This window comes from Salvelinus namaycush, unplaced genomic scaffold, assembly GCF_016432855.1.
Source record: "Salvelinus namaycush isolate Seneca unplaced genomic scaffold, SaNama_1.0 Scaffold803, whole genome shotgun sequence".
Lineage (NCBI taxonomy): Eukaryota > Metazoa > Chordata > Actinopteri > Salmoniformes > Salmonidae > Salvelinus > Salvelinus namaycush.
The window spans coordinates 46,217-73,407 of record NW_024061535.1 but is presented as its reverse complement, the minus strand read 5'-3'; the positions used below and the strand labels follow the sequence as shown (position 1 = coordinate 73,407).

The window sequence follows — 27,191 nt, the reverse complement described above, 5'->3', positions numbered from 1 at the left end:
AAGCTCATCACTAAGCTAAGGACCCTGGGACTAAACACCTCCCTCTGCTACTGGATACTGGACTTCCTGACGGGCCGCCCCCAAGAGGTAAGGGTAGGTAAGAACACATCCGCCACGCTGATCCTCAACACGGGGCCCCTTCAGGGGTGCGTGCTCAGTCCCCTCCTGTACTCCCTGTTCACTCATGACTGCATGGCCAGGCATGACTCCAACACCATCATCAAGTTTGCCGATGACACAACAGTGGTAGGCCTGATCACCAACAACTATGAGATAGCCTATAGGGAGGAGGTCAGAGACCTGGCTATATGGTGCCAGGACAACAACCTCTCCCTCAACGTGATAAAGACAAAGGAGATGATTGTGGACTACAGGAAAAGGCTGCAGTGGAGCAGGTTGAGAGCTTCAAGTTCCTTGGTGTGTCCACATCACCAACAAACTAGTGTAACGGATGTGAAATGGCTAGCTAGTTAGCGGTGGTCCGCGCTAATAGCGTTTCAATCGGTTACGTCACTCGCTTTGAGACCCTGAAGTAGTGGTTCCCCTTGCTCTGCAAGGGCCGCAGCTTTTGTGGAGCGATGGGTAACGACGCTTCGTGGGTGACTGTTGTTGTTGTGTGCAGAAGGTCCCTGGTTCACGCCCGGGGCGAGGGGACGGTCTAAAGTTATACAGTTACACTAGCATGGTCCAAACACACTAAGACAGACGTGAACAGGGCACAACAATGCCTATTCCCCCTCAGGAGACTGAAAAGATTTGGCATAGGTCCTCAGATCCTATGGTATGGCAACTGGTCGGCCTCTGACCGCAAGGCACTACAGAGGGTAGTCCGTACAGGCCCAGTACATCACTGGGGCAAAGCTTCCTGCCATCCAGGACCTCTATACCAGGCGATATCAGAGGAAGGCCCTAAAAATTGTCAAAGACTCCACGGGAAGCGGTACCGGAGAGCCAAGTCTAGGTCCAAGAGGCTTCTAAACAGCTTCTACCCCCAAGTCAAAAACAGCTAATCAAAGGGCTACCCAGACCCCTCTTTTACGCTGCTGCTACTCTCTGTTTATTATCTATGCATAGTGACTTTTATTCTACCTACATGTACATATTACCTCAATTACCTCGACTAACCGGTGCCCCCGCACATTGACTCTGTACCTGTACCCCTCTGTATATATTATTTATTACTTTTACCTTCAAATTATTATTATTATTTTTCTTAAAACTTCTTAAAGCATTTTTAGTTAAGGGCTTGTAAGTAAGCATTTCACTGTAAGGTCTACACATGTTGTATTCGGCGCATGTGACAAATGACATTTGATTTGATTTGAAGCTCTGAAAAGAAAACACACACACAAAGAAACGGACACACACACGCGCACCTACACACTATGTTGGCGGGGGGATGAAAACAGGCAAAGAGCTGCGTTCCCATGCAAGATGCTTTCGTGTGTGTACACACTGTGCTCCCTTTGATGTGACCCTAGACTCCACGTCAGTTGGGAGAATGATGGAGAATATATTTAACTTCAGAGGATATCTGTCCTCCATATATTCTTTCCTTCTCCAGGAATGGTATTAGTGTGTGTTAATACAGGATAATGCCCGGACCAATCCTTGAGTTAGTCACTGAAGTCTGCCGCTCTATATTTAGACATAGGATTTATGAACGAAATTAACATACACAGACGTATCTCACTCTTCATTATTAATGGGGAGAGAGAGAGAGAGAGAGAGCGGGCGAGAGAAAGAGAGAGGGATAAAGAACAAGAAGGAGAGAGATGAGAGAGAGAGGATAGAGAACAAGGAGTGAGCGAGAAAGCAGAGAGAGAGAAAGAGAGAGAGGGGGGATAGAGAACAAGAAGGAGAGAGAGAGGGGGAGAGAGAAGAGGGTGGAGAGAGAAATAAGTAAAGAAATGGAGAGAATCAGACAGACAGAGTAAGAGGGGAAAGAAAGAGAGAATGTTCAGACAGAAGGCTCTTCATCAAAATCAAAGCTGCCCTGGTTTCTTGCTCCCATTCTGTCTTTATTTCCCATAAGGCACCGGGGAACTGTATGCATATAGTACAGGCTAAAGCAGCATTTTCCAACCCAAAGTGTGCACATTTTGTTTTTAATTAAGTTAATGCTATTTAGTTGTTGCTCTTAGGGCTGGGCGGTATACCGTATTTTACTATATACCGGTATTTATCCACGGACTGGTTTGGGTTTTTACTTTACCTTCTATAACGATATTTGAATGTTTGGTTTGTTAAATGTGATACGCCGTGTGTAACGTCCATGTTTTATAGTTTACTCCGCTACTTGAGTCATCCCTCTCTGCTCTCTCTCTCCACGCTGCTTTCCACACAGACCTTGTCCCACCCCGTCACTCAAAGAGCGCATTTGTTGTTGCTTGACCATGAGACACTTTCGTTCAGTCTGCATGGTCAATGTTGATGACAACGATGCTGTTTACACTTTGATCTAAGTATAAATCTACAAGCGTTCTATAATTACAATATTAGTTTGTGTTTCTTACATCTGCAAACAGCTAGTTTGTGTTTTCTTTGCAAGTTAAGCTAAATCGTGTTAGCCACTAATGCTATTCGCTAGTTAGCTGGCTTGCTAACTAGCTAATAAATGTAGTGAGTTAGAGCAAACGTAGCTAGCTAATACAGCCTGATACCAGTGCTGGTGGAGGCTTAAATCAGCATGTTGTTTGTGCAACAGTATCTTCTAAATCAAAGAGGAATAGGCGAAGCATGAATATGTTGGCTATATGAATAAAGATTGAATGTAGCCAAATATTATAGGCTCCCGTAGGAAACACTGAACATCACTTTGGTTCCTCAAACCTGTCACAATAACTCATCCATGGAATTTCCATTTGTTGTCATGTCAAACAACACTGTATTCAAAGTGCCCACTATTATTTATATTCTAACTATAGAATTATAATCAACATTCTATTTCCATGATTCCAAAAGTTCACCCAAGTGTTTTGATCTAAATCACAAATGCAACATTTGGTTAAAAATAAAGCCTAGAATTTTTGCCCATATCGTGGCAGTGTGGAAATGATCTGAAATGAGTGCAGGAAACGCAGAAATGTATGGAAATGCAGGAAATTATTTTAGGTTGAAGTTGAATTCAACAGTATCAAACAATCCAAATGGAGAAAGACCCATTGAAATAATTTAGCCAACCTAGTGTCACGCACTACTCATAAAGCAAATTTAGATCTTTTATTAATCAAAAACATAAAATATAGAGGTCGACCGATTAATCGGCATGGCCGATTAATTAGGGTCGATTTCAAATTTTCATAACAATCGGTAATCAGCCTTTTTGGACACTGATTATGGCCGATTACATTGCAATCCACGAGGAGATTGTGTGGCAGGCTGACCACCTGTTACGCGAGTGCAGTATCAAAAAGGTAAGTTGCTAGCTAGCATTAAACTTATCTTATAAAAAACAATCAATCTTCACATAATCACTAATTAACTACACATGGTTGATGATATTACTAGGTTAACTAGCTTGTCCTGTGTTGCATATAATCAAAGCGGTGCCCGTTAATTTATCATCGAATCATAGCCTACTTCAATTTCGTCAAATGGGTGACGATTTCACAAAAGCACATTCGCAAAAAAAGAACAATCATTGCACAAATGTACCTAACCATAAACATGAATGCCTTCCTTAAAATCAATACACAGAAGTATATGTTTTTAAATCTGCATATTTAGTTAAAAGAAATGCATGTTAGCAGGCAATATTAACTAGGGAAATTGTGTCACTTCTTTTGCGTTCTGTGCAAGCAGAGTCAGGGTATATGCAGCAGTTTGGGCCGCCTGGCTCGTTGCGAACTGTGTGAAGACCATTTCTTCCTAACAAAGACCGTAATTAATTTGCCAGAATTTTACATAATTATGACATAACATTGAAGGTTGTGCAATGAAACAGCAATATTTAGACTTAGGGTTGCCACCCGTTGGATGAAATACGGAACGGTTCCGTATTTCATATGGTGTAAAAATCGATGGTGTACAGCAAATTAAAGACAAACATCTTGTGAATCCAGCCAATATTTCCGATTTTTTAAGTGATTTGATATTTGATAGAGCAGTCTGACTGAGCGGTGGTAGGCTGCAGCAGGCTCGTAAGCATTCATTCAAACAGCACTTTACTGCGTTTGCCAGCAGCTCTTAGCAATGCTTGAAGCATTGCGCTGTTTATGACTTCAAGCCTATGAACTCCCGAGATTAGGCTGGCAATACTAAAGTGCCTATAAGAACATCCAATAGTCAAAGGTATATGAAATACAAATGGTATCGAGAGAAATAGTCGACGCATCATAATTCCTATAATAACTACATCCTAAAACTTCTTAACTGGGAATATTGAAGACTCATGTTAAAAGGAACCACCAGCTTTCATATGTTCTCATGTTCTGAGCAAGGAACTTAAACGTTAGCTTTTTTACATGACACACTTTTACTTTCTTCTCCAACACTGTTTTGCATTATTTAAACCAAACTGAACATGTTTCATAATTTATTTGAGAATAAATTGATTTTATTTATGTATTATAATAAGTTAAAATAAAAGTGTTCATTGTTCATTCAGTATTGTTGTAATTGTCATTATTACAAATATATATTTAACAATCGGCAGATTAATCGGTATCGGCTTTTTTTGGGTCCTCCAATAATCGGTATCGGCATTGAAAAATCATAATCGGTCGACCTCCAACAAAATACCGTCAAAATTTTGAAAAATAGCATGATATGATTTTTATATCGCCCAGCCCTAGTTGCTATCTAAGAACAGTATACGTAAGTAACAGTCCTGATATGTCCGTCCTCCCTTGAGAGAGGTGAGTGCAGCATTCTGTCATCTGTATCTGTATGGTGCTGTTGATATATTATACAGTGCACACCTCTCTCAGTTTATACTAGCAGCTTTGTCACTACTGACCTCTCCTTCCTCCCAGTGGTTCACACTCTACTCCCAGGACACTGACTGCTACTAATACTGATAGTGGTCCTCTACTATACACAGCATCCTGGATCAGTACAGTGAGGTGGATCACACAGACCTAGAGCACTGACTAAGCAAGTGTTTCAGTGTTTCAGGTCAGGTAACTCAGAGGTCAGAGGTCACAGTGCAACAGAGTGTTTACGGGGCTGTTGCCGTGCATGCCGTGAGATCATGTTATCGTCTCGCCATGGCGCCCGCTGGCTACACAGTTACACGTCGCGTTAGAGCACTTTCACGGCTGAGGTCATCAATGTCGACACTCACAACTCAGCCCTGCTCCTTTAGTTGTGTCATACGTACTCCACCATAGATAACTCCTGCCTTACATCCCTCTTCCCCTCCTCCTCACTCCCTCCCTCCATCCCCCTATCTCTGCCCTTACACCTTTTAAGTTTATCCCCCTCTCTCTTCACAGACACCTCCTCCTCCCTCCATACCCCTCTCTCTTCACAGACACCTCCTCCTATCTCCACCCCCCCTCTCTCTTCCCCTACCTCCCTCCATCCCCCCTTTCTTCCCCTACCTCCCTCTGTACCTCCTTTCCCTCTCTCTTCCCATACCTCCCTCCATCCCCCTTTCCCTCTCTCTTCCCCTACCTCTCCGTTCCTCCTTTCCCTTTCTCTTCCTCTATCTCCCTCCATCCCCCCTTTCCCTCCCTCTTCCTCTGCAGCTACTACCCCCCAGTACATACCTCTCACTCCCTCTACACCTCTTCCTCCCTCCATCCCTCTATCTTCCCTCTCCCTCTTCCCTGCTCTCACTGACTGTCACACTACATTAACCAATGAGTTTCAGATGAGTGAGTAGTGTCTCCGACCCTGGCGTGGTCTGGCTGCTCTCTACAGTATGTGGTGAAATGAAAACATCACTGAGAGGTAGGAGAGTTCTGGGCCTGTGTCCATGAAGCCTCTCAGACTAGGAGTGCTGATCTAGGATCAGGTCCGGCCTTGTCTATGCAATTGTATTGATTGTGATCTAAAAGTCAAAACTGATCCTAGATCCGCACTCCTACTCTGTGATGATTTATGAATCCCGTCCCAGTACTAACTAGCTGCTATATGGTAAACTGCGAGGGGAGGGATGTGCATTGTGCACTGCGTAGTAGAGCACCATACTGTAGGACTCAGTGCAAATTAAAACATCACTTCCTTGTATTGTGGTTGTGGCACCACATCAACATGAAGAACAAGGAGTCCCTTTATTTAACTAAGTAGCATAAAGATGCTCAGTCTGTTTGACTTTGTCTTTAGTGTAGTGCTGCTGAGCTGTAACTAGGTCCCATGCCTAATGTCCTTTCCTCCTCCTCTGGGCTCGGGGTTCTGCTACACTGGCCTGGCAGCACTGTTAAATGGGCTGTTTAAATCTTTAACTATTATTACTCATTCACTCCTCCTTTTGAGTGAGACTGCAGCCATATTGTTTGTATACACAGATTGGCAAATACTGCCAATACTGTGTTTGACCATTATCAAGGAGCAAAGAAAACTACCCATCCCCAAAACACACACACACACGCACACGCACACACACACAATTTACATGAATACAGTTTTAACACATACACACATTTCAGGCAGATCACTCAAGAGTGACTTTGAAATTGGACATCTATCCATGTTCAAAGGACATCGGGAAATGTCTTTATAAACGGCCACTAGGGGCAACAGTGAGCGCTATTACCATCAAGTAGGATTGGGTTTTGCTAGGGCCTAACCATTCGAAATTATGTTTTGGAGAAACAGAACAATACTGAGCAGGAGTTAACCAAGGGTGTCAAAAACACTTAGAAATTTGACGTTTGGAGAAACATGGGTAAACGGCCTAATTCTGCAGTGAAAATGTGAGAGCTAGTTGCACATTCAGTACGCCTACGCATGTACATAATATTCAGTGGTTTGCTGCATATACTTTGTTTTGCAAATCAGCTGGTAGTTATTAAGATTAATCAATTTGATGGCACAGAGGCTTTGTAGAACCAACCATCAGACCAGCGTCCACAGAGGACAGACTCCAGCCAGCCACACACGCACGCACGTACACGCACGCACGCACACACACACACACACACACACACACACGCACACACACACACACACACACACACACACACACACACACACACAGTATATTTACCAGGAGCAGGAGAAAAAGGGAAAGCTATATAGTATAAAGCTGCTAGCGTATATTCCCAGTCTTCTACAGTATAACCTTTCCTAACAGCAGGGAGGAGAGGAGAGAAGAGAAAGCTGGGAGAAGAGGAGAGAAGGGAGGAAAGAAGAGAAGGGAGGGAGGAGAGAAAATAGGAGAGAAGGGAAGGGAGGAGAGAAAGGAGTGATTTCATTGATAGAATGACAGGTTGCAAGGTCACACAGCTGTTTCCTACAGGGTGTGGGCTTTCTGTATATACAGGAACAGGACCATATAGTGTATGTGCATCCTGTATAAAGAAGGCTTGGATTATACCATGGTCTTGTGTTTGAATCCATATTTTTTATTAATGTATTGTGTGGAAACTAGGGAAAGATGTAAACATTGATCTCAGCAATTTGAGTTTTACACAGAAATAGCCATCTATAGAGCTTGCTATCCATATTATAGACATGCTGGGTTTTCTGTGGTTGGAAATTGATTAGCATAGCAACAATCCAATAGCAAATCATATTAGCATGATAATCAATCATACAATTATGCTGGACTTCTGTGAGCCCTGGTACACTGTGGACATTTTGGTATAGCCTAGGCAAAATGTCTTATACAAAGTATAAAATATACCCATGATACACATCCTGGATGGTTATATTTTTTAGATAAAAATGACGCTAATTATTGGGAGGGGCAGTATTAACAATTGATATGAAGACAATAATGCTGTGGGCGTGGTGTGTTATAGCAGCTTACGTAGCTATAGACCAGACATATATAAATTATATATTATTACACGTATAAAACAGCAATTGTGTTTTGTTAAAATGTTATGTTATTGTTGTCTTATAACAATAGCATTATATATAAAAAATTGGCTGCGTTTGAGAATAGCTGTAAAAAGCGGTAACAGAAAGGATGCTTGAAGAAGCTTTTCATAGTGTGGCCTTGCAATTACGACGGCAAACATAAATCAATACCCCTCTATTAAAACGTGCTTTATAAATGGCAATTAATTGAGTCCATTGACAAAGAGATATGTTGTCAGATGACAGTGGCCCTGTAAATAAATACATAACTGCATTCTGAGCCTAACCTATAATTCAATTTATGGGAGAAAAAAACACCCAATTTACCCACACCATTGGAGGGTTCTTGATGCACAAGACAAGGGCAGTGTGTGTTGTTTCAATTTCAATCGGCTTAAATGTATTGTCTTCTATACATTATCTTTCCTCTTTCTCTCTATGGGCAAACATCAACCTACCAGCGACTGTAAAGTATCCCTCTAAGCTCAACTCTCCCTCAACACATGCTGCAAGATGCCCGGTCCCCGCGAGGCGATGGTGAGGCGCGCTCGGATCATACTGATACACACACCGGCTGCGGTGCAGACTGCATACCGTTATTCGCTCTTGTTCACATGCGAAGCAAGGCACGGAAATCAATAAGGCTGCATGTTAAATAACATCAGAAATATCAATCTCATCTACACTGTTCTCTGAAATGTGCAGATAAACGCCGTAGTAACCGCAAAAGAGAAAGACAACCATTTGTCGTAGCCTATGCAAAACACTTTAGAGGAGATTGGTAGGCCATTACGTGATGATGAATAGGCAGACTAGTATTGCTTCAGAAGGAGCGGTTGGGTTGATAATAAATCTTACCATCTCAACGGTGATATCCATAAAACCACAGCACGACTTGAGTGAAATCTCCTTCTTGGTTTTTAGTGTTGGAGGGGAGAGGAGGAGAACCGCAACACCGCACGCTTTCGTGGTGCAAAGCAACTCCCTCAGGGCGCAGACGGACCGCCAGGGAACTTGTGAGTTCAGTTAAGCAGGTTCTCCTCACTCGACACCATTTATGAGGGTATTCGCGTTGCAAGAGAGAGGGGCAAAGTTGGAGAATTGAAGATAATTGGAAAATTGTGTGTTCAACGCAGATCTGACTCCGTCTGTGACTCGAATCTCGGTTCGGGGAATTATGATTGTTGATATTTAATCATGCCATTCCACTGCCCTGCGGTTAACTGCGTGTGGTCACGTCGCTCGATCATGAGGTATGCGCTGCGCATTTCAACAAGCATGCCTCTCTCTCTCTCTCTCTCTCTCTCTCGTTCTCTCAACACTGAGACAATGCTGTACGTGCACTAACACCCCCACCGAACAGCTGTTTCAAGCCGAGCGTAGTTAGTGAAACCTAACTATCCACACACACTAACTACATAGTGAAACGATATGTTGTCACTTTGTTATGAGTGGTTCAACATGCACTGGATAAATGCTGCATATTTTGTCTCTGTATATAGTCTAATGTTTCAAATCCGTCTTTGTCAATTGATTGGAGGTAAAAGAACAACACAATACTGTCATCTCCAATGACTGTCTAGCCAAAATAGAAAGGCACAGATGGACACCTGCCATTAGGCCCAAGAATGACAAACACTTGGAGAAGAACACCATTAGATTGAATTTAGTTTGAACATGTTGATTATCAACATTATACTTAATTTGGCTGCTTTCAATGCTTTCTACATATTGACAAATTTGATCACAGCAAAAATACCTTTTATTTGTCTTTCAATGCTTTGTCTTTATATATTGGTACAAAATTCGATCCAGCCAGGAACCCATTGCATAAGACTCATCCCCAGAGCCGTTGAAGATTAGCCAAACACTGCTCACTTGCTCGTAAAATCCCATACACACAATATTTGAACAACATTTTTGTAAATCTCCATCGATGGCCTTTCACTGGAATAATAATTTAAGTTTCAATTGTGATGACGCATGTACGGGGGAGGACAAGCAGGCAGGCCTTTAGAGAAGTGTATCTAAAAATATGCTCTCTCTCTCTGACTGACTGACTGACATCAACATTCTGTTTTTCTACCGGAGAAGAGAGGAACAAGGAAAACAAACCCAGAGCTCTCTTACTTTCTTTCTCAAGGTGGCAAAGAAATCTGATCCCTACATCGGCCTGCCTCCTAGTCTGCCTGCCTCCTGGTCTGCCTGCCTCCCTCCCTCCTGGTCTGCCTGCCTCCTGGTCTGCCTGCCTCCCTCCCTCCTGGTCTGCCTGCCTCCTAGTCTGCCTGCCTCCTGGTCTGCCTGCCTCCCTCCCTCCTGGTCTGCCTGCCTCCTGGTCTGCCTGCCTCCCTCCCTCCTGGTCTGCCTGCCTCCTGGTCTGCCTGCCTACCTCCCTCCCTCCTGGTCTGCCTGCCTCCTGGTCTGCCTGACTGCCTCCCTCCCTCCTGGTCTGCCTGCCTCCTGGTCTGCCTCCCTCCCTCCTGGTCTGCCTGTCTGCTGGTCTGCCTCCCTCCCTCCTGGTCTGCCTGCCTCCTGGTCTGCCTCCCTCCCTCCTGGTCTGCCTGTCTGCTGGTCTGCCTCCCTCCCTCCTGGTCTGCCTGCCTCCTGGTCTGACTGCCTGCCTCCCTCCCTCCTGGTCTGCCTGTCTGCTGGTCTGCCTCCCTCCCTCCCTCCTGGTCTGCCTGTCTGCTGGTCTGCCTACCTGCCTCCCTCCCTCCTGGTCTGCCTGCCTCCTGGTCTGACTGCCTACCTCCCTCCCTCCTGGTCTGCCTGTCTGCTGGTCTGCCTCCCTCCCTCCCTCCCTCCTGGTCTGACTGCCTGCTGGTCTACCTCCCTGCCTCCCTCCCTCCTGGTCTGACTGCCTGCTGGTCTGCCTCCCTGCCTCCCTCCCCCCTGGTCTGACTGCCTGCTGGTCTACCTCCCTGCCTCCCTCTCTCCTGGTCTGACTGCCTACCTCCCTCCCTCCTGGTCTGCCTGTCTGCTGGTCTGCCTCCCTCCCTCCCTCCTGGTCTGACTGCCTGCTGGTCTGCCTGACTGCCTCCCTCCCTCCTGGTCTGTCTGCCTGCTGGTCTACCTCCCTGCCTCCCTCCGTCCTGGTCTACCTGACTGCCTGCTGGTCTACCTCCCTGCCTCCCTCCGTCCTGGTCTACCTGACTGCCTGCTGGTCTACCTCCCTGCCTCCCTCCCTCCTGGTCTGACTGCCTGCTGGTCTACCTCCCTGCCTCCCTCCCTCCTGGTCTACCTGACTGCCTCCCTGCCTCCCTCCCTCCCTTCTGGTCTGCTTGGGGAAAAACAGATATCAGATAAGAAAGACAAGAGTTATGAGAGCAGGTGGTTGAGGAGGGTTCCAGTATGAGCAACATAATAGCAGTAATAACATTAATAAAGGCACTCAAGGATACCAGTTTGGGTTGTCTTTCCCATAATCTCACTACTTGTAACTTCGTCTAAGTCATCCATCACGATAGAGTTATTCTGTATCTCACAGCCATTTTGAGCTTGATGGATTTCTCTGTAACTACAAATGGGAAGTGGGAGCAATGTGGAGTAGTCAATAACACACTTATAACACACAGAACTACTCACTCACTCACACACACCCACATACCAACACTTTCTCTCAATTCATATCTCTCTCTTTCTCTCTCTCTCTCTTTCCTTATCTTGTTCCCTCTCTCCGTCCTGCTGTCTTCAGGCCTGGCCTCCCACACAGTAGAAGCGGTGACTCAGGCACCTCCAGCATGCTTTAATGTGATTCCTCTCTGACATGAAGAGAGAATGGAAGGGGGGAGAGAGAGATAAAGAGAGAGGGATGGAGAGAGAGGATGAGAGAGAGAGAGAGAGAGAGAGAGAGAGAGAGAGAGAGAGAGAGAGAGAGAGAGAGAGAGAGAGAGAGAGAGAGAGAGAGAGAGAGAGAGAGAGAGAGAGAGAGAGAGAGAGAGAGAGAGAGAGAGAGAGAGAGATAGATAGATAGATAGATAGATAGTGTTCTATGCGTTCGCTTTGGCAATGTACGTGGTAACACTTTCCATGCCAATAACGCCTTTTGAATTTGAGAGAGTGAGAGCGATCAGGCAGAAGCAAGCAGCTCAGCTCAGAGATCCACTGCTCTCGGTGGAGCCATTACGAGCTAGGTGCTAGGGTGTAAGAGCTAGGGACTAGGGTGTGGAAGCTAGGGGCTGTGGTAGGGTGCGGAAGCTAAGGTCTGGGGGCTAGGTTGTGGAAGCTAGGGGCTGTGGTCTTTCTGGGGGCTGGGATGTGAGGGCTGGAGGCTGACTGGAGATTTCTACTGGGATCATCTGGCTCAGCATCCTCATAAAAACACCAATACAGAGCTCCATGTGACCTACGACCTCTCTCCTTGCCTCACTGACTGATGCACTCATGCACTCACTCATCCAGATTAAAGGTTAAATTAATATGATCGTGACCACCGTTTTTCTTTTGGTGTATAGACCTGTATAGCCTCTCATATACCCAGGAACATATAGCTACACAATTCTGCCTTGATAAAATTAAGTGCATCCCCTCCTGATTGTGGATGTAAGGCAGCAATCAGGAGACTTCCTGAGTGAATTGAAATGTGTTCAGGCGTTTTTAGAGGTCCACTGCTGCGGTGACATCAGCACTAATTTATCCTCTTTTTGGAGGGAAATGATATGCCACTGCTGTATGGTGTTACCATGGCAACTGGCCTGTTTCAATGTTTCGGGGTGCGGAGGGGGTGTGGAGGGGTGACAAGAGTAGGGGTAATTATGGATGCAGGGTCGGGAACGTGGGCTAGAGGGCAGTGGAGTCAGGATGTGTTTGTGAATGGGGGATGGGGAGATGGGTGGATGGAGGATGAAGGGATAGAGCAGGGGCTATGAAAGAGGAGGAGATATGAAAGTCAGGAAGAAAGAAAAGAGAAAACTCTCCACACATGAATGGTTTCATAGTCAATCACAGTATCATGCCTTAGCCCCCCAGGGCAGGCAATACTGCCAAGCAACTACATCCATAACTACATCAGTATGTACTAGAAAGATAAATAATGCTGTTCTTTCAGAGAAATGTTGTAAATATATCATGTTACTCCAAAAACACTCATTCACGCACAGTATACACAGCTCATATTGAATGAAGTATACAAATGCACTCACACATACGGACATACACCTGTGGACGCACAGATGCACGGACGCACCCACAAAAGCATGCACAAATGCTAGTGGTCCATGCACTTGCATGCATACACTAGAAACATCTGTGCACACACAAATCATGAACTGATACATCTTCTTGGAACATGGGCTGTGCTTCATGACGAAGGAAGAACAGTGATTACCACTCACAGTTTGGCAAGTATAGTCACATCACTGTTAATCAACCGAGAGACAACCCACTGTTACTGTTAAATCTACAAAGAAACTTACGCTTGTATCAACACTGGCTCTGAACTCTGCCAAGGCACACATGTAGATTTAGAGACAGAGACATATTTGCCTTGTATCCGGTAGGAGCATCAGGGAGGCATCTAACCTAACAGCCATTTCATCTTATAGCCACAAGACTAAAACAGAACACACACAGTTACAGCTCAGGTCATCTCTTCTCTTCTTCGCTCTCTGCTCTCACCATTCATAAGTGGACTGCTGCTCCTATATTGTGTGCTAATCGTTCCTGACAGAGCCAATGTTCATTTGTGAAGGTTACTGATAGCGGATATACTTGGAGTTGAGGGGGTGAGGAGGAGGGGGGGGACTGGGGAGAGAGAGTGCCGGTAGAGTGAATGCCAGGGTGATGAATGCTAGCAGGGACGGACTGTGAATGTTAGGTAATGTAAATATGACCCTTTTCTTTCTTTCTTTCTTTCTTTTTTTCTTTCTTTCTTTCTTTCTTTCTTTCTTTCTTTCTTTCTTTCTTTCTTTCTTTCTCCCCCTCTCTCACTCTCTATTCCTCTCAATCTCTATCTCTCACTCTCTCTCTCTACCACTGAGTCCTTGTGCTGCCGTGGCAATAACACAAATTGAAATCACCATGGCAACAGTTCTACCTGAACGCAAGGCTGTGGAAAAGAGCGAATGAAGGAGAAATGGAGAGAGATTGGAAGAGGGACAGGGAGATGGAGTGAGAGGTGGAGAGAAAGAGAAGAGAGAGATAGAAAGAGAGAGAAGAGAGAGAGACAAAGAAGAGAGAGAGAGAGCGAGCGAGAGAGAGAAGAGAGAGAGCGATATATATATATATATATATATATATATATATATATATATATATATATAGAGAGAGAGAGAGAGAGCTCTCATAACACATCATGATTTATGAAGGTTTGGAAACTAACATTTGCAACATGTCCGTTTTTCACACAAGCTTAGTCCCAAATGGCACCCTGTTCCCTATATAGTGCACTGCTTTTTACCAGGGCCCATAGTAGTGCACTAGGGAATAGGGTGCCATTTGGGACATATTTGGAGAGAAAGAGAAGGGCTGCTGAGACACAACATATGTTTTTCTTTGAGTGAATCTTTATTTTTTCTCTTTCGTCTCTTTTCTTTGCTCTACGTACCCTTTGCTTTACCAGTAAAAACATGCCTCTCTGTCACCCTGATGTTCAAATCCTTCTCCAGTTTCCATGGCAAAAATCATTTTTTGTCCTAGTCAGTCTTATATTATTTACATGAAACGGCATTGCCTCTACAGTTGCAGAATTCTGGAATAGATGTTATCATGTTGATGGATTATTAACAGATGTTTGTTGAATTCTGAGTTGTACACATTTTTGCACACATTTTTGCTCTTTTGGTTGATGAAAATGTCACTTGTTATCTTAGTAGACTTTAATCAAGTCTCAACGTTCTTCATGTTGTTGAAGTACACTCTTAGAAAATGTGCTATCTAGAACCTCAAAGTGTATGGCTGTCCCCATACGAGAACCCTTATGTCGTGTCTTTGGCTATGCCGGATTAAGTGATATGACATGCTATTCTATAAAATCCTTTCTCTGTAATTAATATTACCTGATTGAGCTAATCATGTAAATGTAATTAACTAGAAAGCCGGGGCACCACGAAAGAGTGTTTATAGAGCTGTTATCTTCTGAATAAACTCTGAAAGACCTAGTAATATTTTACATCAATAGCAGTCAATATTAAACATCACCTTATTTCAGTCTCATCTGAAAGTTGTAAATTCTTGGTTATCTTCACAAACCCTGGCTAACAAGTTGAATCAGCAATACAAAATTGAGTTTAATTATTTATTTACTAAATACCTAACTAATCACACAGAATTACATATACACAGAATGAATCATACCGTGATTACAAATGATGTCATAAAGGAAAACGTCCCTAGCGGATGGAACAGATATGACAGCTGGTTACACAAAGAAAAGTGGGTTGGGTTTGAGTGAAAGAGCGGGAAGACTGAGGAACAAAGGGAGAAGCTATCGTAAATACAGTATCTTATGCATTCTAAATTATCGCCCATTTGGAAAAGGAAAATGCAATAAATATTTACTCTGAGCTGCGCTTCAATAGGTTGGTGGTAGATGGAAGGCCGTGTTGCCCAACAGAGTCCTTTGTCCTTTGAAGAGTGTCTCTGGTGGTGAACGGGATACGTTGTAGTGTCGTCGTTGTGTTGTAGATGGGATACTCTGTCCATCCATTCCTAGCCCACGTTTGCAGCTGCTGTTGCTAACTCAACGGCTAGGAGGTATCACTTCTGTAGCGAATAAGAGTTCAAAATTCATACCTTTCGCAACCGAAGCTCACGCTGAGGTTGGGTTCGTTCTCTAGTTATTATCTGAATCCTTCTGACATCGGACCGTCGTCCTAATGTACCCGGAACAAGAGGTTACATTTTCGTCAAGGGCTTATATAGTGGAGGGAGAGAAGGGTGTGTTTCATAGTTTATAACCCATGTCTCTTCACAGGGGCGGGCCACTGATTGAGCAGAGCTCTAATCTTATGAAAACCCAATTCTCTCATTTGGAAGCTAAAATTACATTTAATCTTTTCACAAATAGTTTCATTTAAATTGCACAACAATTCCATGTGAATGTGATAACTATAATGTGTAGACTTTCCTAGATACAGTTTATGTCGTCCTGTCATCAGTCATAATGTCTCAGATGACAACCGAACTGACATCATATTCATTAGGTACCAACGCATATTTTCAACTAGTCCTATTACCGAAATATGGTTCCTTTCCCTCCACTTGTTTGATGTTCCCAGACTCTATGTTTAACAAAGGCTATTCAAGAGTCCCTCAGTAGAGTCAGAGAGAGAGGGAAGGGAGAAAGGTATTTATGGGGGAGGTCATAAACCTTACCCACAGGCCAACGTCATGACACTTTGAAGAACCCATTTTGGTTCCAGAGTGAACCGTTTTGGGTTCGATGTAGAACCCAAAAGGGTTTTACCTGGAACCAAAAAGGGTTCTAGAAAAGGGTTTCCGTATGGGTTCTCCTATGGCACAACCCTAGAGACAACCTTTTTGGAGGGTTGGAGAGGAGATTAAGAAAATAGGAGATGAGGAGTTGAGGAGTTGAGGAGGAGAGGGAGAGAGGAGGAGGTGAGGAGGAGAGGGATAGGGGGAGAGAGGAGGAGGTGAGGAGGAGAGGGAGAGAGGGAGAGAAGAGAAAAGCCATAGTTGGTTTGACAAAGCATTTTCTACTGGATCATTTTGTTTTCCTCCTGACACCTAGAGGAGCCCTACCTCTCCCTTTGTCACCTCTCCAGCAGCGCTAGCAGTGTGAAGAGTGCTCCAATACGCTACAGTGTTCTTCAGCAACCCAACAAAAGACCTGGAAGCCATTATAGGAACTGAGACATTGTGAGAGTGTTGATCGGCATGTCTCCTCCCTTCTATCAATAGAGCACTGAGGATGAAGCAGAAAAAGTTCAGTGTCATCTCTTTCTCTCTCTCTGCTTTCTCTTTCTCCTCAACCCTCCCTCCCTCCTCTTCCTACATCCTCTTCCTCCCTCCTCTTCCTCCCTCCCTCTATCTCTCAGCCTCTCCCTCTCTGCTTCTTGTTTTTGTTGGCTCAGTGAATCACTCTTCCTCTCTCTTTCTCTTCCTCCTCTCTCTCTCTCTCCTTCTCTCGTGCTCTGCTCTCCTCCAGCTCAATAGAGATCTCCACATGGGTCCTCGGTACGCCCATCCGCCTCAATCACCCATCTCCATGGAGACTCAGCTGCCGCGCTACATGGCAGGACTCGTTGGAGACGCAACGCTTCTTCTGAGCACCCCCATACACACTCACAGACACAGACACAGACACAGACACAGACACAGACACAGACACAGACACAGACACAGACACAGACACAGACACACACACACACACACACACACACACACACACACACACACACACACACATAGACTTAAAGAAAACCTTCAACCAAAACTATCTTTTGGTATGTTTGTTGATATAGTCCCAAAATGTTTTGAATGTCAGCAATCAAGTTTTCAAGACATACAACTTAACAAATATAGAAATACAGCCTGTACAATTCATTTTGCTGCATATGATGCTGCGTTTTGCATAATATGATCCAAAATGCATCACACTGGCTGCATTTCTGTATTTTGAAAGTTATATATCTTGAAAAGTTGATTGCTGACATGCAAAACATTTTGGGACTATATCAACAATGGACTAATGAAACAAATACCAAAAAATTGTTTTGGGGTTGAATTTTCCTTTAAGCATTGTTATAGAAAATCTATTTCCTGCTGCCCACTCCCCATCTTTTCTTTTCTTCCTTCTACTTTGCCACATCTTTCCTCTTACCTTGTCCTCTATCTATTATAATATTCCTCCTCCCCTTCTTCCTCCTGCTCCAGAGAGAGGGGGAGACATAGAGAGAGTAGAGAGAAGAAAGATTGAGAGAGATATATAGAGAGAGATTGAGAGGCAGAGAGTGAAAGAGAGAGTGAGAGAGCGAGAGAGCGAGAGAGTGAAAGAGGGTGAAAGAGAGAGCGAGAGAGCGAGAGAGTGAAAGAGGGTGAAAGAGAGTGAAAGAGAGCAATAATCAGTGACAGACAGACAAAGACAGAGAAAGAGAAAGTACTATGGTGTTAAACATTAAATCCAAACATTGAGCGTAACAAGTGGTTGTAATGAATAATACATTCTGCAGTTTTTCTTACTGCTGATGTTGAATGGGTCTGACAGGCGAGGTGAAAAACGACGAGTAGAGCACGACACAGAACATTTCTTCCCAGTGTCACAACAACTGGCTTTCTGGAGGGATTCACAAGCAGTGCTGCTCTCTGGGCCTTTGCTCGTCACATAAAGCACTTTGCTGTTCTACAAGTGGTCTGAGTTTGGGTCGTCAAAATAAATCAAGTATCACCTTCAGCTATGAATGGTTTGAAACTTCATCCCTTTGTTTTTGACACTGTGATGGAAGAGGATGTTTTTCTGAGAAGAACGTAGCCTACTTTTTTGACATTTGATGCAAATTGTCAATATTGCATTTGGAATGTGGAATGATTCAACTGCCAATCAATCAGGATGTATGCATAAGAACATCCAATATAGAAATATGCATTTAAACTCCCACGAAGTAGACCAATGGAAATAAAGAACAAAATAAAACTCCTGGCAGATTATTCCAGTCAATCAAGCCTACCAGTAAATACAATAACTGTGATGTTAATAGAACTGTGAGTGGGAGGAAGTAGAGAGGGATGAAGGGATGAGGGAAGGAGAGAGGAAGGGAGGGTGGGAATTACATGTGATAGAGGGAGGGAAAATCCTGACTGACTGAATCCTTCCAGAAAGCAATTATTTTATTTTTATGAGTGATTTAAAGTCACAGTTTCATTTGAAAATGGTCTGTTTATAGGGAAATAGAGTAAGAAGAAGAAGTAATCACAGTGGAAATATAGAGGTAGTTAAAGTAATAATGGTGAAAGTAGAGAATATTACTAGTAGTTAATGGTAAGTTAAGATACATGAATAATAGAATGGTGGTATAATTTGTTAGTATCAGTGATTTAGTAGTAGTAATAGTAGTAGAAGAAGTAGTAGTAGAAGTAATAGAAGTAGTAGAAGTAGTAGTAGTAGTAGTAGTAGTAGTAGAAGTAGTAACAGTGTTTGAAACTTCTGATCTGCAGTCAAGAACACTGCGTTTATCTCAGCCTATGCTGCCCTTCAGTCCGTTGACTTTTTGGCCACAGAGGGTAGTGCGTACGGCCCAGTACATCACTGGGGTTAAAACTTCTTTGGGATAGGGGGCAGCATTTTCACTTTTGGATGAATTGGTGCCCAAATTGAACGGCCTCCTACTCTGTCCCAGATGATAATATATGCATATTATTATTACTATTGGATAGAAAACACTCTGAAGTTTCTAAAACTGTTTGAATTATGTCTGTGAGTATAACAGAACTCATTTGGCAGGCAACCTCCCAAACAGGAAGTGAAAAATCTGAAATGGGTCGATGGGAAAAGTCATCGCCTATTCAAATCTCTGTAATTTATGGATCTGTATGCACTTCATACGCCTTCCACTAGATGTCAACAGTCGGTAGAACGTGGAATGAAGCCTCTAGTGTGATGTGGGGCCAGATGGGAGCTATTTGAGTGACTGGTCTGGCAGGGTTCCAGTTCCTGGCCACGCACGCTAGGCATGTGATATCCATGTGTGCCATGAGTTATATAGACATGAAGAAATGCTCCGGTTGGGACGTTATTGGATATATATGATAACAACATCCTAAAGATGGATTCTCTACTAATTTTGACCAGTTTATTCGACTAGTAATATAACTTTTTGAAGATTTCATCCGACGTTTGCCTTCAATGCGCCGATGTTTGGACACGTGTACTACACATGCTAGATAAAGTTGCTAATATGACATAAGCAATGGACGTCGAACAAAAAAAACGATTTATTGTAGAACTAGGATTCCTGGCATTGCATTCTGATGAAGATATTCAAAGGTAAGGGAATATTTATGATGTAATTTCGTATTTATGTTGACTCCAACATGGAGGAGTAATGTTGTGTATTTTTGAGCGCCGTCTCAGATTATTGCATGATGTGCTTTTTACTAAAGTTTTTTTTTAAATCTGACACAGCGGTTGCATTAAGAACCAGTGTATCTTTAATTATATGTAAAACATGTATCTTTCATCAAAGTTTATGATGAGTATTTATGTTAGATGACGGGGCTCTCTAAAATTTCTCCGGATATTTTGGAGCCATTTCTGAACATGGCGCCAATGTAAACCAAGATTTGTGGCTATAAATATGCACATTATCGAACAAAACATAAATGTATTGTGTAACATGATGTCATATGAGTGTCTTCTGATGAAGATGTTCAAAGGTTAGTGATTAATTTTATCTCTATTTCTGGGTTTTGTGAAAGCTATCTTTGCTGGGAAAAATGGCTGTGTGTTTTTTGGATTTGGTGGTGAGCTAACATAAATATATGTTGTGTTTTCGCTGTAAAACATTTAAAAAATCGGACATGTTGGCTGGATTCACAACAAGTTTATCTTTAATTATATGTTAAACATGTATCTTTCATCAAAGTTTATGATGAGTATTTCTGTTATTTGACATGGCTCTCTGTAATTACTCCGGATATTTGAGGCATTTCTGAACATGGCCCCAATCTAAACCAAGATTTGTGGCTATAAATATGCACATTATCGAACAAGACGTAAATGTATTGTGTAACATGATGTCATATGAGTGTCTTCTGATGAAGATGTTCAAAGGTTAGTGATTAATTTTATCTCTATTTCTGGGTTTTGTGAAAGCTATCTTTGCTGGGAAAAAATGGCTGTGTGTTTTTTGGATATGGTGATGAGCTAACATAAATATATGTTGTGTTTTCGCTGTAAAACATTTAAAAAATCGGACATGTTGGCTGGATTCACAAGATGTTTATCTTTCATTTGCTGTATTGGACTTGTTAATGTGTGAAAGTTAAATATTTCTAAAAAATATATTTTGAATTTCGCGCCCTGCACTTGAGCTGGCTGTTGTCATAAGTGTACCGACATCGGGCTTGCAGCCCAAAGAAGTTAAAACGTACTTTACTCGAATAAATCAACAACTAATTCCATACAGGGAAACATATTCCAGCTCGACACAAAAGAGTGACCACTTAACAAAGAACAAACACGCACAAAACCATGTGGGAACCAGAGGGTTAAATAGGGAATAAATTATAACGTAATGGAAACCAGGTGTGTAAAATCAAGACAAAACAAATGGAAAAAGAAATGTAGATCGGTGGCGGCTAGAAAGCCGGTGACGTCGACCGCCGAACACCGCCCGAACAAGGAGAGGCACCAACTTCGTTGGAAGTCGTGACAGTACCCCCCCCCCTCCCTGACGCGCGGCTGGAGTACCCCCCCCCCCCCTGACGCACCGGGGCCGACACTGGCGTCGCGCCGGTGGAGGACGAGGCGCAGGACGATCCGGATGGAGACGGTGAAATTCCTGCAGTAAGGAAGGGTCCAGGATGTCCTCCACCGGCACCCAGCTTCTCTCCTCCGGTCCGTACCCCTCCCACTACACGAGGTACTGAAGGCCCCTCGCCCGACGCCTTGAGTCCTAGATGGCTCGCACAGTATATGCTGGGGCCTCCTCGATGTCCAGAGGGGGTGGAGGAACCTCCCGCACCTCAGACTGCTGGAGCGGACCAGCCACCACCGGCCTGAGGAGAGACACATGGAACGAGGGGTTAATACGGTAATCAGAGGGGAGCTGTAACCTATAACAAACCTCGTTCAGTCTCCTCAGGATTTTAAATGGCCCCACAAACCACGGACCCAGCTTCCGGCAGGGAAGGCGAAGGGGTACGTTTCGGGTCGAGAGCCAGACCCGGTCCTCACTGCGGTGGTGGTCGGCGCTCGCCTTCTGCCGCCTGATGGCCCGTTGCAGGCGCACATGGGCAGCGTCCCATGTCTCCTCCGAGCGCCGAAACCATTTAGCGCTGAAAAGAAGATATGTTCGTGGAGGAGTGGCGGAGGGAGTTTTGAGCCATCTCTGCCCAGGGGATGAAAGCCGCCCACTCCCCCGGCCGGTCCTGGCAATAGGATCGCTGAAGCCTACCCACATCCTGGTTAACTCTCTCCACCTGCCCGTTCCTCTCGGGGTGAAAACCTGAGATGAAGCGGACCGAGACCCCCATGCGTTCCATAAACGCCCTCCAGACCCTAGACGTGAACTGGAGACCCCGATCAGAAACTATATCCTCAGGCACCCCGTAGTGCCGGAAGACGTGGGTGAACGTCTTCAGTCTGTTGAGCCGTAGAGAGACCGGGCAAAGGAAGGAGACGGCAGGACTTAGAAAACCGATTCACAACGACCAGGATCTTGGTGTTTCCCTGTGACGGAGGAAGATCCGTCACGAAATCCACCAATAGGTGTGACCACGGCCGTTGTGGAACGGGTAGGGGTTGTAATTTCCCTCTGGGCAGGTGTCTAGTTGCCTTGCACTGGGCGCACACCGAGCAGGAGGAAACATAAACCCTCATGTCCTTAGCTAAAGTGGGCCACCAGTACTTCCCACTAAGACAGCGCACTGTCCGACCGATGCCAGGATGACCAGAGGAGGGTGACGTGTGGGCCCAACAGATCAAACGATCGTGGACATCAGACGGAATGTACAGACGTCCAACTGGACACTGGGTGGGAGTGGGCTCTGTACATAACGCCCGCTCGATGTCCGCGTCCACCTCCCATACCACCGGTGCCACCAGGCAAGAAGCCGGAAGTATGGGAGTGGGATCCGTGGACCGCTCCTCTGTGTCATACATCCGGGACAGTGTGTCTGCTTTAGCGTTCTGGGAACCTGGTCTATAGGATAGGGTGAAAACAAAACGGGTGAAAAACATGGCCCACCTTGCCTGGCGAGGGTTCAGTCTCCTCGCAGCCCGGATATACTCCAGATTGCGGTGGTCAGTCCAAATGAGGAAATGAAATGCGGTCATTTTCCATCTCCACCCCTCATGTGGACAGGCGGTACCCTAGGAAGGAGACGGACTGTTGGAAGAACAGACATTTCTCAGCCTTGACGTACAGGTCATGCTCCAACAGTCGAGCAAGCACCTTGCGCACCAGGGACACATGCTCGGCGCGTGTAGCAGAGTATATTAGAATGTCATCTATATACACCACTACACCCTGCCCGTGCAGGTCCCTGAAAATCTCGTCTACAAAGGATTGCAAGACTGATGGAGATACAATTTGCTGAAGAAGCGCACCCCGTGCAATGACTCTGTCACACTGGCTATGAGAGGCAGCGGGTAACTGTACTTCACCGTGATCTGATTTATACCTCGATAGTCAATACACGGGCGTAAACCTCCATCCTTCTTCTTCACAAAAAAGAAACTCGAGGAGGCAGGTGAAGTGGAGGGCCGACTGTATCCCTGTCCCAGAGATTCGGAGACATATGTTTCCATAGCCGCCATCTCCTCCTGTAACAGAGGATACACGTGACTCCTGGGAAGTGCTGCGTCTACCAGGAGATTTATCGCACAATCCCCCCGTCGATGGGGCGGTAGTTGAGTCGTCTTCTTCTTACAGAAGGCGAGAGCCAAATCGGCATATTCAGGGGGGATGTGCATGGTGGAGACCTGGTTTGGACTTTTCACCATCGTTGCACCTATGGAAACACCTACACACCTCGCTGAGCACTGACGTGACCATCCCTTGAGAGCCCTCTGTTGCCATGAAACAGTGGGGTCATGATAGGCCAACCAGGGAAGCACCAACACCACAGGAAACACAGGAGAATCGATCAGAAAGAGACTAATTCTCTACTCATGACCCTCCTGAGTTATCATACATAGTGGAGCTGTGACCTCCCTAATCAGCCCAGACCCTAAAGGACGACTATCTAAGGCATGTACAGGTAAGGGCACATCAACAGGAACAATAGGGATCCCTAATCTAAGTGCAAATGAACGGTCAATAAAGTTCCCAGCTGCGCCTGAATCTACTAGCGCCTTATGCTGGGAATGCGAGGAAAACTCAGGAAATTCTATACCTACACACATGTGCGCAACAGGAAGCTCTGGGTGAGTCGGGTGCCTCCTCACCTGGGATGATCCACCAGTGCCCGCCTGCTGCCTCGACTCCCTGGGGAACCTCTCCAGCACCGACCAGCAGTGTGCCTTCTGCGGCCACATGTGGTGCAGGAAACAGCCCCCCCCTCCGGTCACCCTCAGAGCAGCACCTCCGAGCTCCATAGGTGTAGGGTCGGAGGTGCTGGGGGATGGAATGGATGGGCCCCGATCCGGACGTCCGTGGGTGGCCAACAGGTTATCCAGCCGGATGGATAAATCCACCAGCTGGTCGAGGGTAAGGGTGGTGTCCCTGCATGCCAGCTCCATCCCGCGCTGGCTGCCAGGGTCCTGAAGTCCAGTGCAAAGTCCTGTGCGCTCCTCATCCCCTGTCGAAAATGGAACAACCGTTCCCCCGCCGCTCTCCCCTCAGGTGGATGATCGAATACCGCCCAGAAAACAGCGGGTGAAATCCTCATAGTGGACCAACGCTGCGCCTTCTCTCCCCCATACGGCGTTGGCCCACTCAAGTGCTCTCCCCGACAAACAGGAGATGAGGGCGGACACACTCTCATGTCCCGAGGGAGCCGAGTGGACGGTCGCCAGGTAGAGCTCCAACTGAAGCAGGAACCCCTGGCACCAGGCAGCCGTCCCATCATATGCCCTCGGGAGCGAGAGCCGAATCCCAATGGGTTTAGGTGACGGAAGAGTGGACAGCGGGGTGGGGTGGGGTGAAGTGGATGGGGGTGTGGGAAAACCCCCTCTCTCCCATCGCTCCATGGTGTGCAGCATGCGATCCATGGTTGTGCCAAGATTTTGGAGCTGCTGGACGCGCTCCTCCACTGATAACGGAGGACTGGGTGTACCCTCTGACTCCATAAAAGGTGCGTGTTTCTGTCAAGTGTCAGTGTGCAGCGGGTAGGACGGAGTCAGGCCCAGGACACAGAACTGAGTAAAAACGTAATTTACTCGAATAAATCAACAACTAATTCCATACAGGGAAACATATTTCAGCTCGACACAAAAGAGCGACCACTTAACAAAGAACAAACACGCACAAAACCATGTGGGAACCAGAGGGTTAAATAGGGAATAAATTATAACGTAATGGAAATCAGGTGTGTACAATCAAGACAAAACAAATGGAAAAAGAAACGTAGATCGGTGGCGACTAGAAAGCTGGTGACGTCGACCGCCGAACGCCGCCCAAACAAGGAGAGGCACCAACTTCGGAGGAAGTCGTGACACATAGACTGTTCATTCTACTGCCGCATGGCAAGCAGTACCGGAGTGCCAAGTCTAGGACAAAAAGGCTTCTCAACATTTTTTACCCCAAGCCATAAGACTCCTGAACAGGTAATCAAATGGCTACCCGAACTATTTGCATTGTGTGCCCCCCCAACCCTTCTTCTTATGCTGCTGCTACTCTCTGTTTATCATATATGCATAGTCACTTTAACTATGCATTCATGTACATACTACCTACATTTCTGCCGACCAACCAGTGCTCCCGCACATTGGCTAACCGGACTATCTGCATTGTGTCCCACCCACCACCCGCCACCCACCAACCCCTCTTTTACGCTATTGCTACTCTGTTCATCATATATGCATAGTCACTTTAACCATATCTACATGTACATACTACCTCAATCAGCCTGACAAACCGGTGTCTGTATGTAGCCTCGCTACTTTTATAGCCTCGCTAGCCTGTCTTTTTACTGTTGTTTTATTTCTTTACCTACCTATTGTTCACCTAATACCTTTTTTGCACTATTGGTTAGAGTCATTTCACTGTAAGGTCTACACCTGTTGTATTTGGCGCACGTGACAAATACATTTTGATTTGATTTGGTGGAGACATGAATCACCCCAAAGAACACTGCTACTTCAGCCGCTCTTTCTTCATTTGACTATATTTTCTCTGATCTGGTTGTCGCGGTGGCGGCAAAGGGCTACTCATTTCAAGTGGAGATTTTTTATTTTCTCCCTCTCTCACCTGTCTGTCTCCTCATTTGAATTCTATGCTGTCACTGTCACTTGTCCACTCAAGCTTGAAATTATTTGTCACGTTCTGACCATAGTTCTTGTGTGTTGTGCTTGTTTTAGTGTTGGTCAGGACGTGAGCTGGGTGGGCATTCTATGTTGTGTGTCTAGTTTGTCTGTTTCTATGTTTGGCCTAATATGGTTCTTAATCAGAGGCAGATGTTTTGTGTTGTCTCTGATTGGGAATCATATATAGGTGGCTTGTTTTGTGTTGGGATTTTGTGGGTGGTTGTTTCCTGTCTCTGTGTTTTCTCTGCACCAGATAGGGCTGTATTGGTTTGCCACATTTGATATTTTGTATCGTTGTAAGTGTTCACAGTTTTCGTCTTGTTGATTAAATCATGTTGAACACGGAATACGCTGCGTCTTGGTCCGATCCCTGCTACACCTCCTCTTCAGACGAAGAGGAGGAAGGCTGCCGTTACATTATTGTCAGCTATCGCTCACCAGGTGCTCTTGGAGAGTTCCTCAATGAGCTTGACACCTTGACAAGCTAATTTCCTGATTATGGCTCTATGGCTCACCATTCTTCGTTCTTGGTGACTTCAACCTCCCGAAGTCTGCCTTCGATTAATTTCTATCCAACTCTCTCTTTCCCCTCCTTATCTCTTTTGACCTTACCCTTTCACAATCCCCTCCAACTCACAAAGCAGGCAATACGTTTGACCTAATCTTTACTAGAGACTGCTCGCCTGCTAATCTCACTGCAACCCCCCTCCAGGTCTCTGATCACTACTTTGTTTCCTTTTCTGTCTCTTTTTCCTACAACCCTAAACACTCAGGCATGCGCCGTCGCAATCTTCGCTCTCTCTCTCTCCCACTACTCTCTCCTCTTCTATCCTATCATCTCTCCGTTCTGCTAAATCCTCCTGTCTCCTGATTCTGCCTCTTCGACCCTACTTTCCTCCCTTTCCACATCCTATGACTCGCACTGTCCCCTTTCCTCCCGGCCGGCTCGGCCCTCCCTTCTTGCTCCGTGGCTGAGTGACTCATTGTGCGCTTACAGAACTGGGCTGCGGGCAGCTGAAAACTAAACTTCCGGAGGACCTATCATCCTTTCACTCCCTCTTCTCTACCTTCTCTTTCTCTGCATCTGCTGCTAAAGCCACTTTCTACCACTCTAAATTTCAAGTTTCTGCCT

General features: G+C 45.2%; 1 protein-coding gene across 1 annotated transcript in view; it reads right to left on the bottom strand.

Annotated features, from left to right (window-relative positions):
- The window catches only part of LOC120042917 (pituitary adenylate cyclase-activating polypeptide type I receptor-like), a 57,002-nt gene extending 32,812 nt beyond the window's left edge, over positions 1 to 24,190 (bottom strand). The window contains exon 1 of the mRNA XM_038987682.1: positions 24,041 to 24,190. Coding sequence (XP_038843610.1) covers positions 24,041 to 24,190 — 150 coding nt within the window. The remainder of the gene's footprint in view (positions 1 to 24,040) is intronic.
- Positions 24,191 to 27,191: the final 3,001 nt, after the last annotated feature.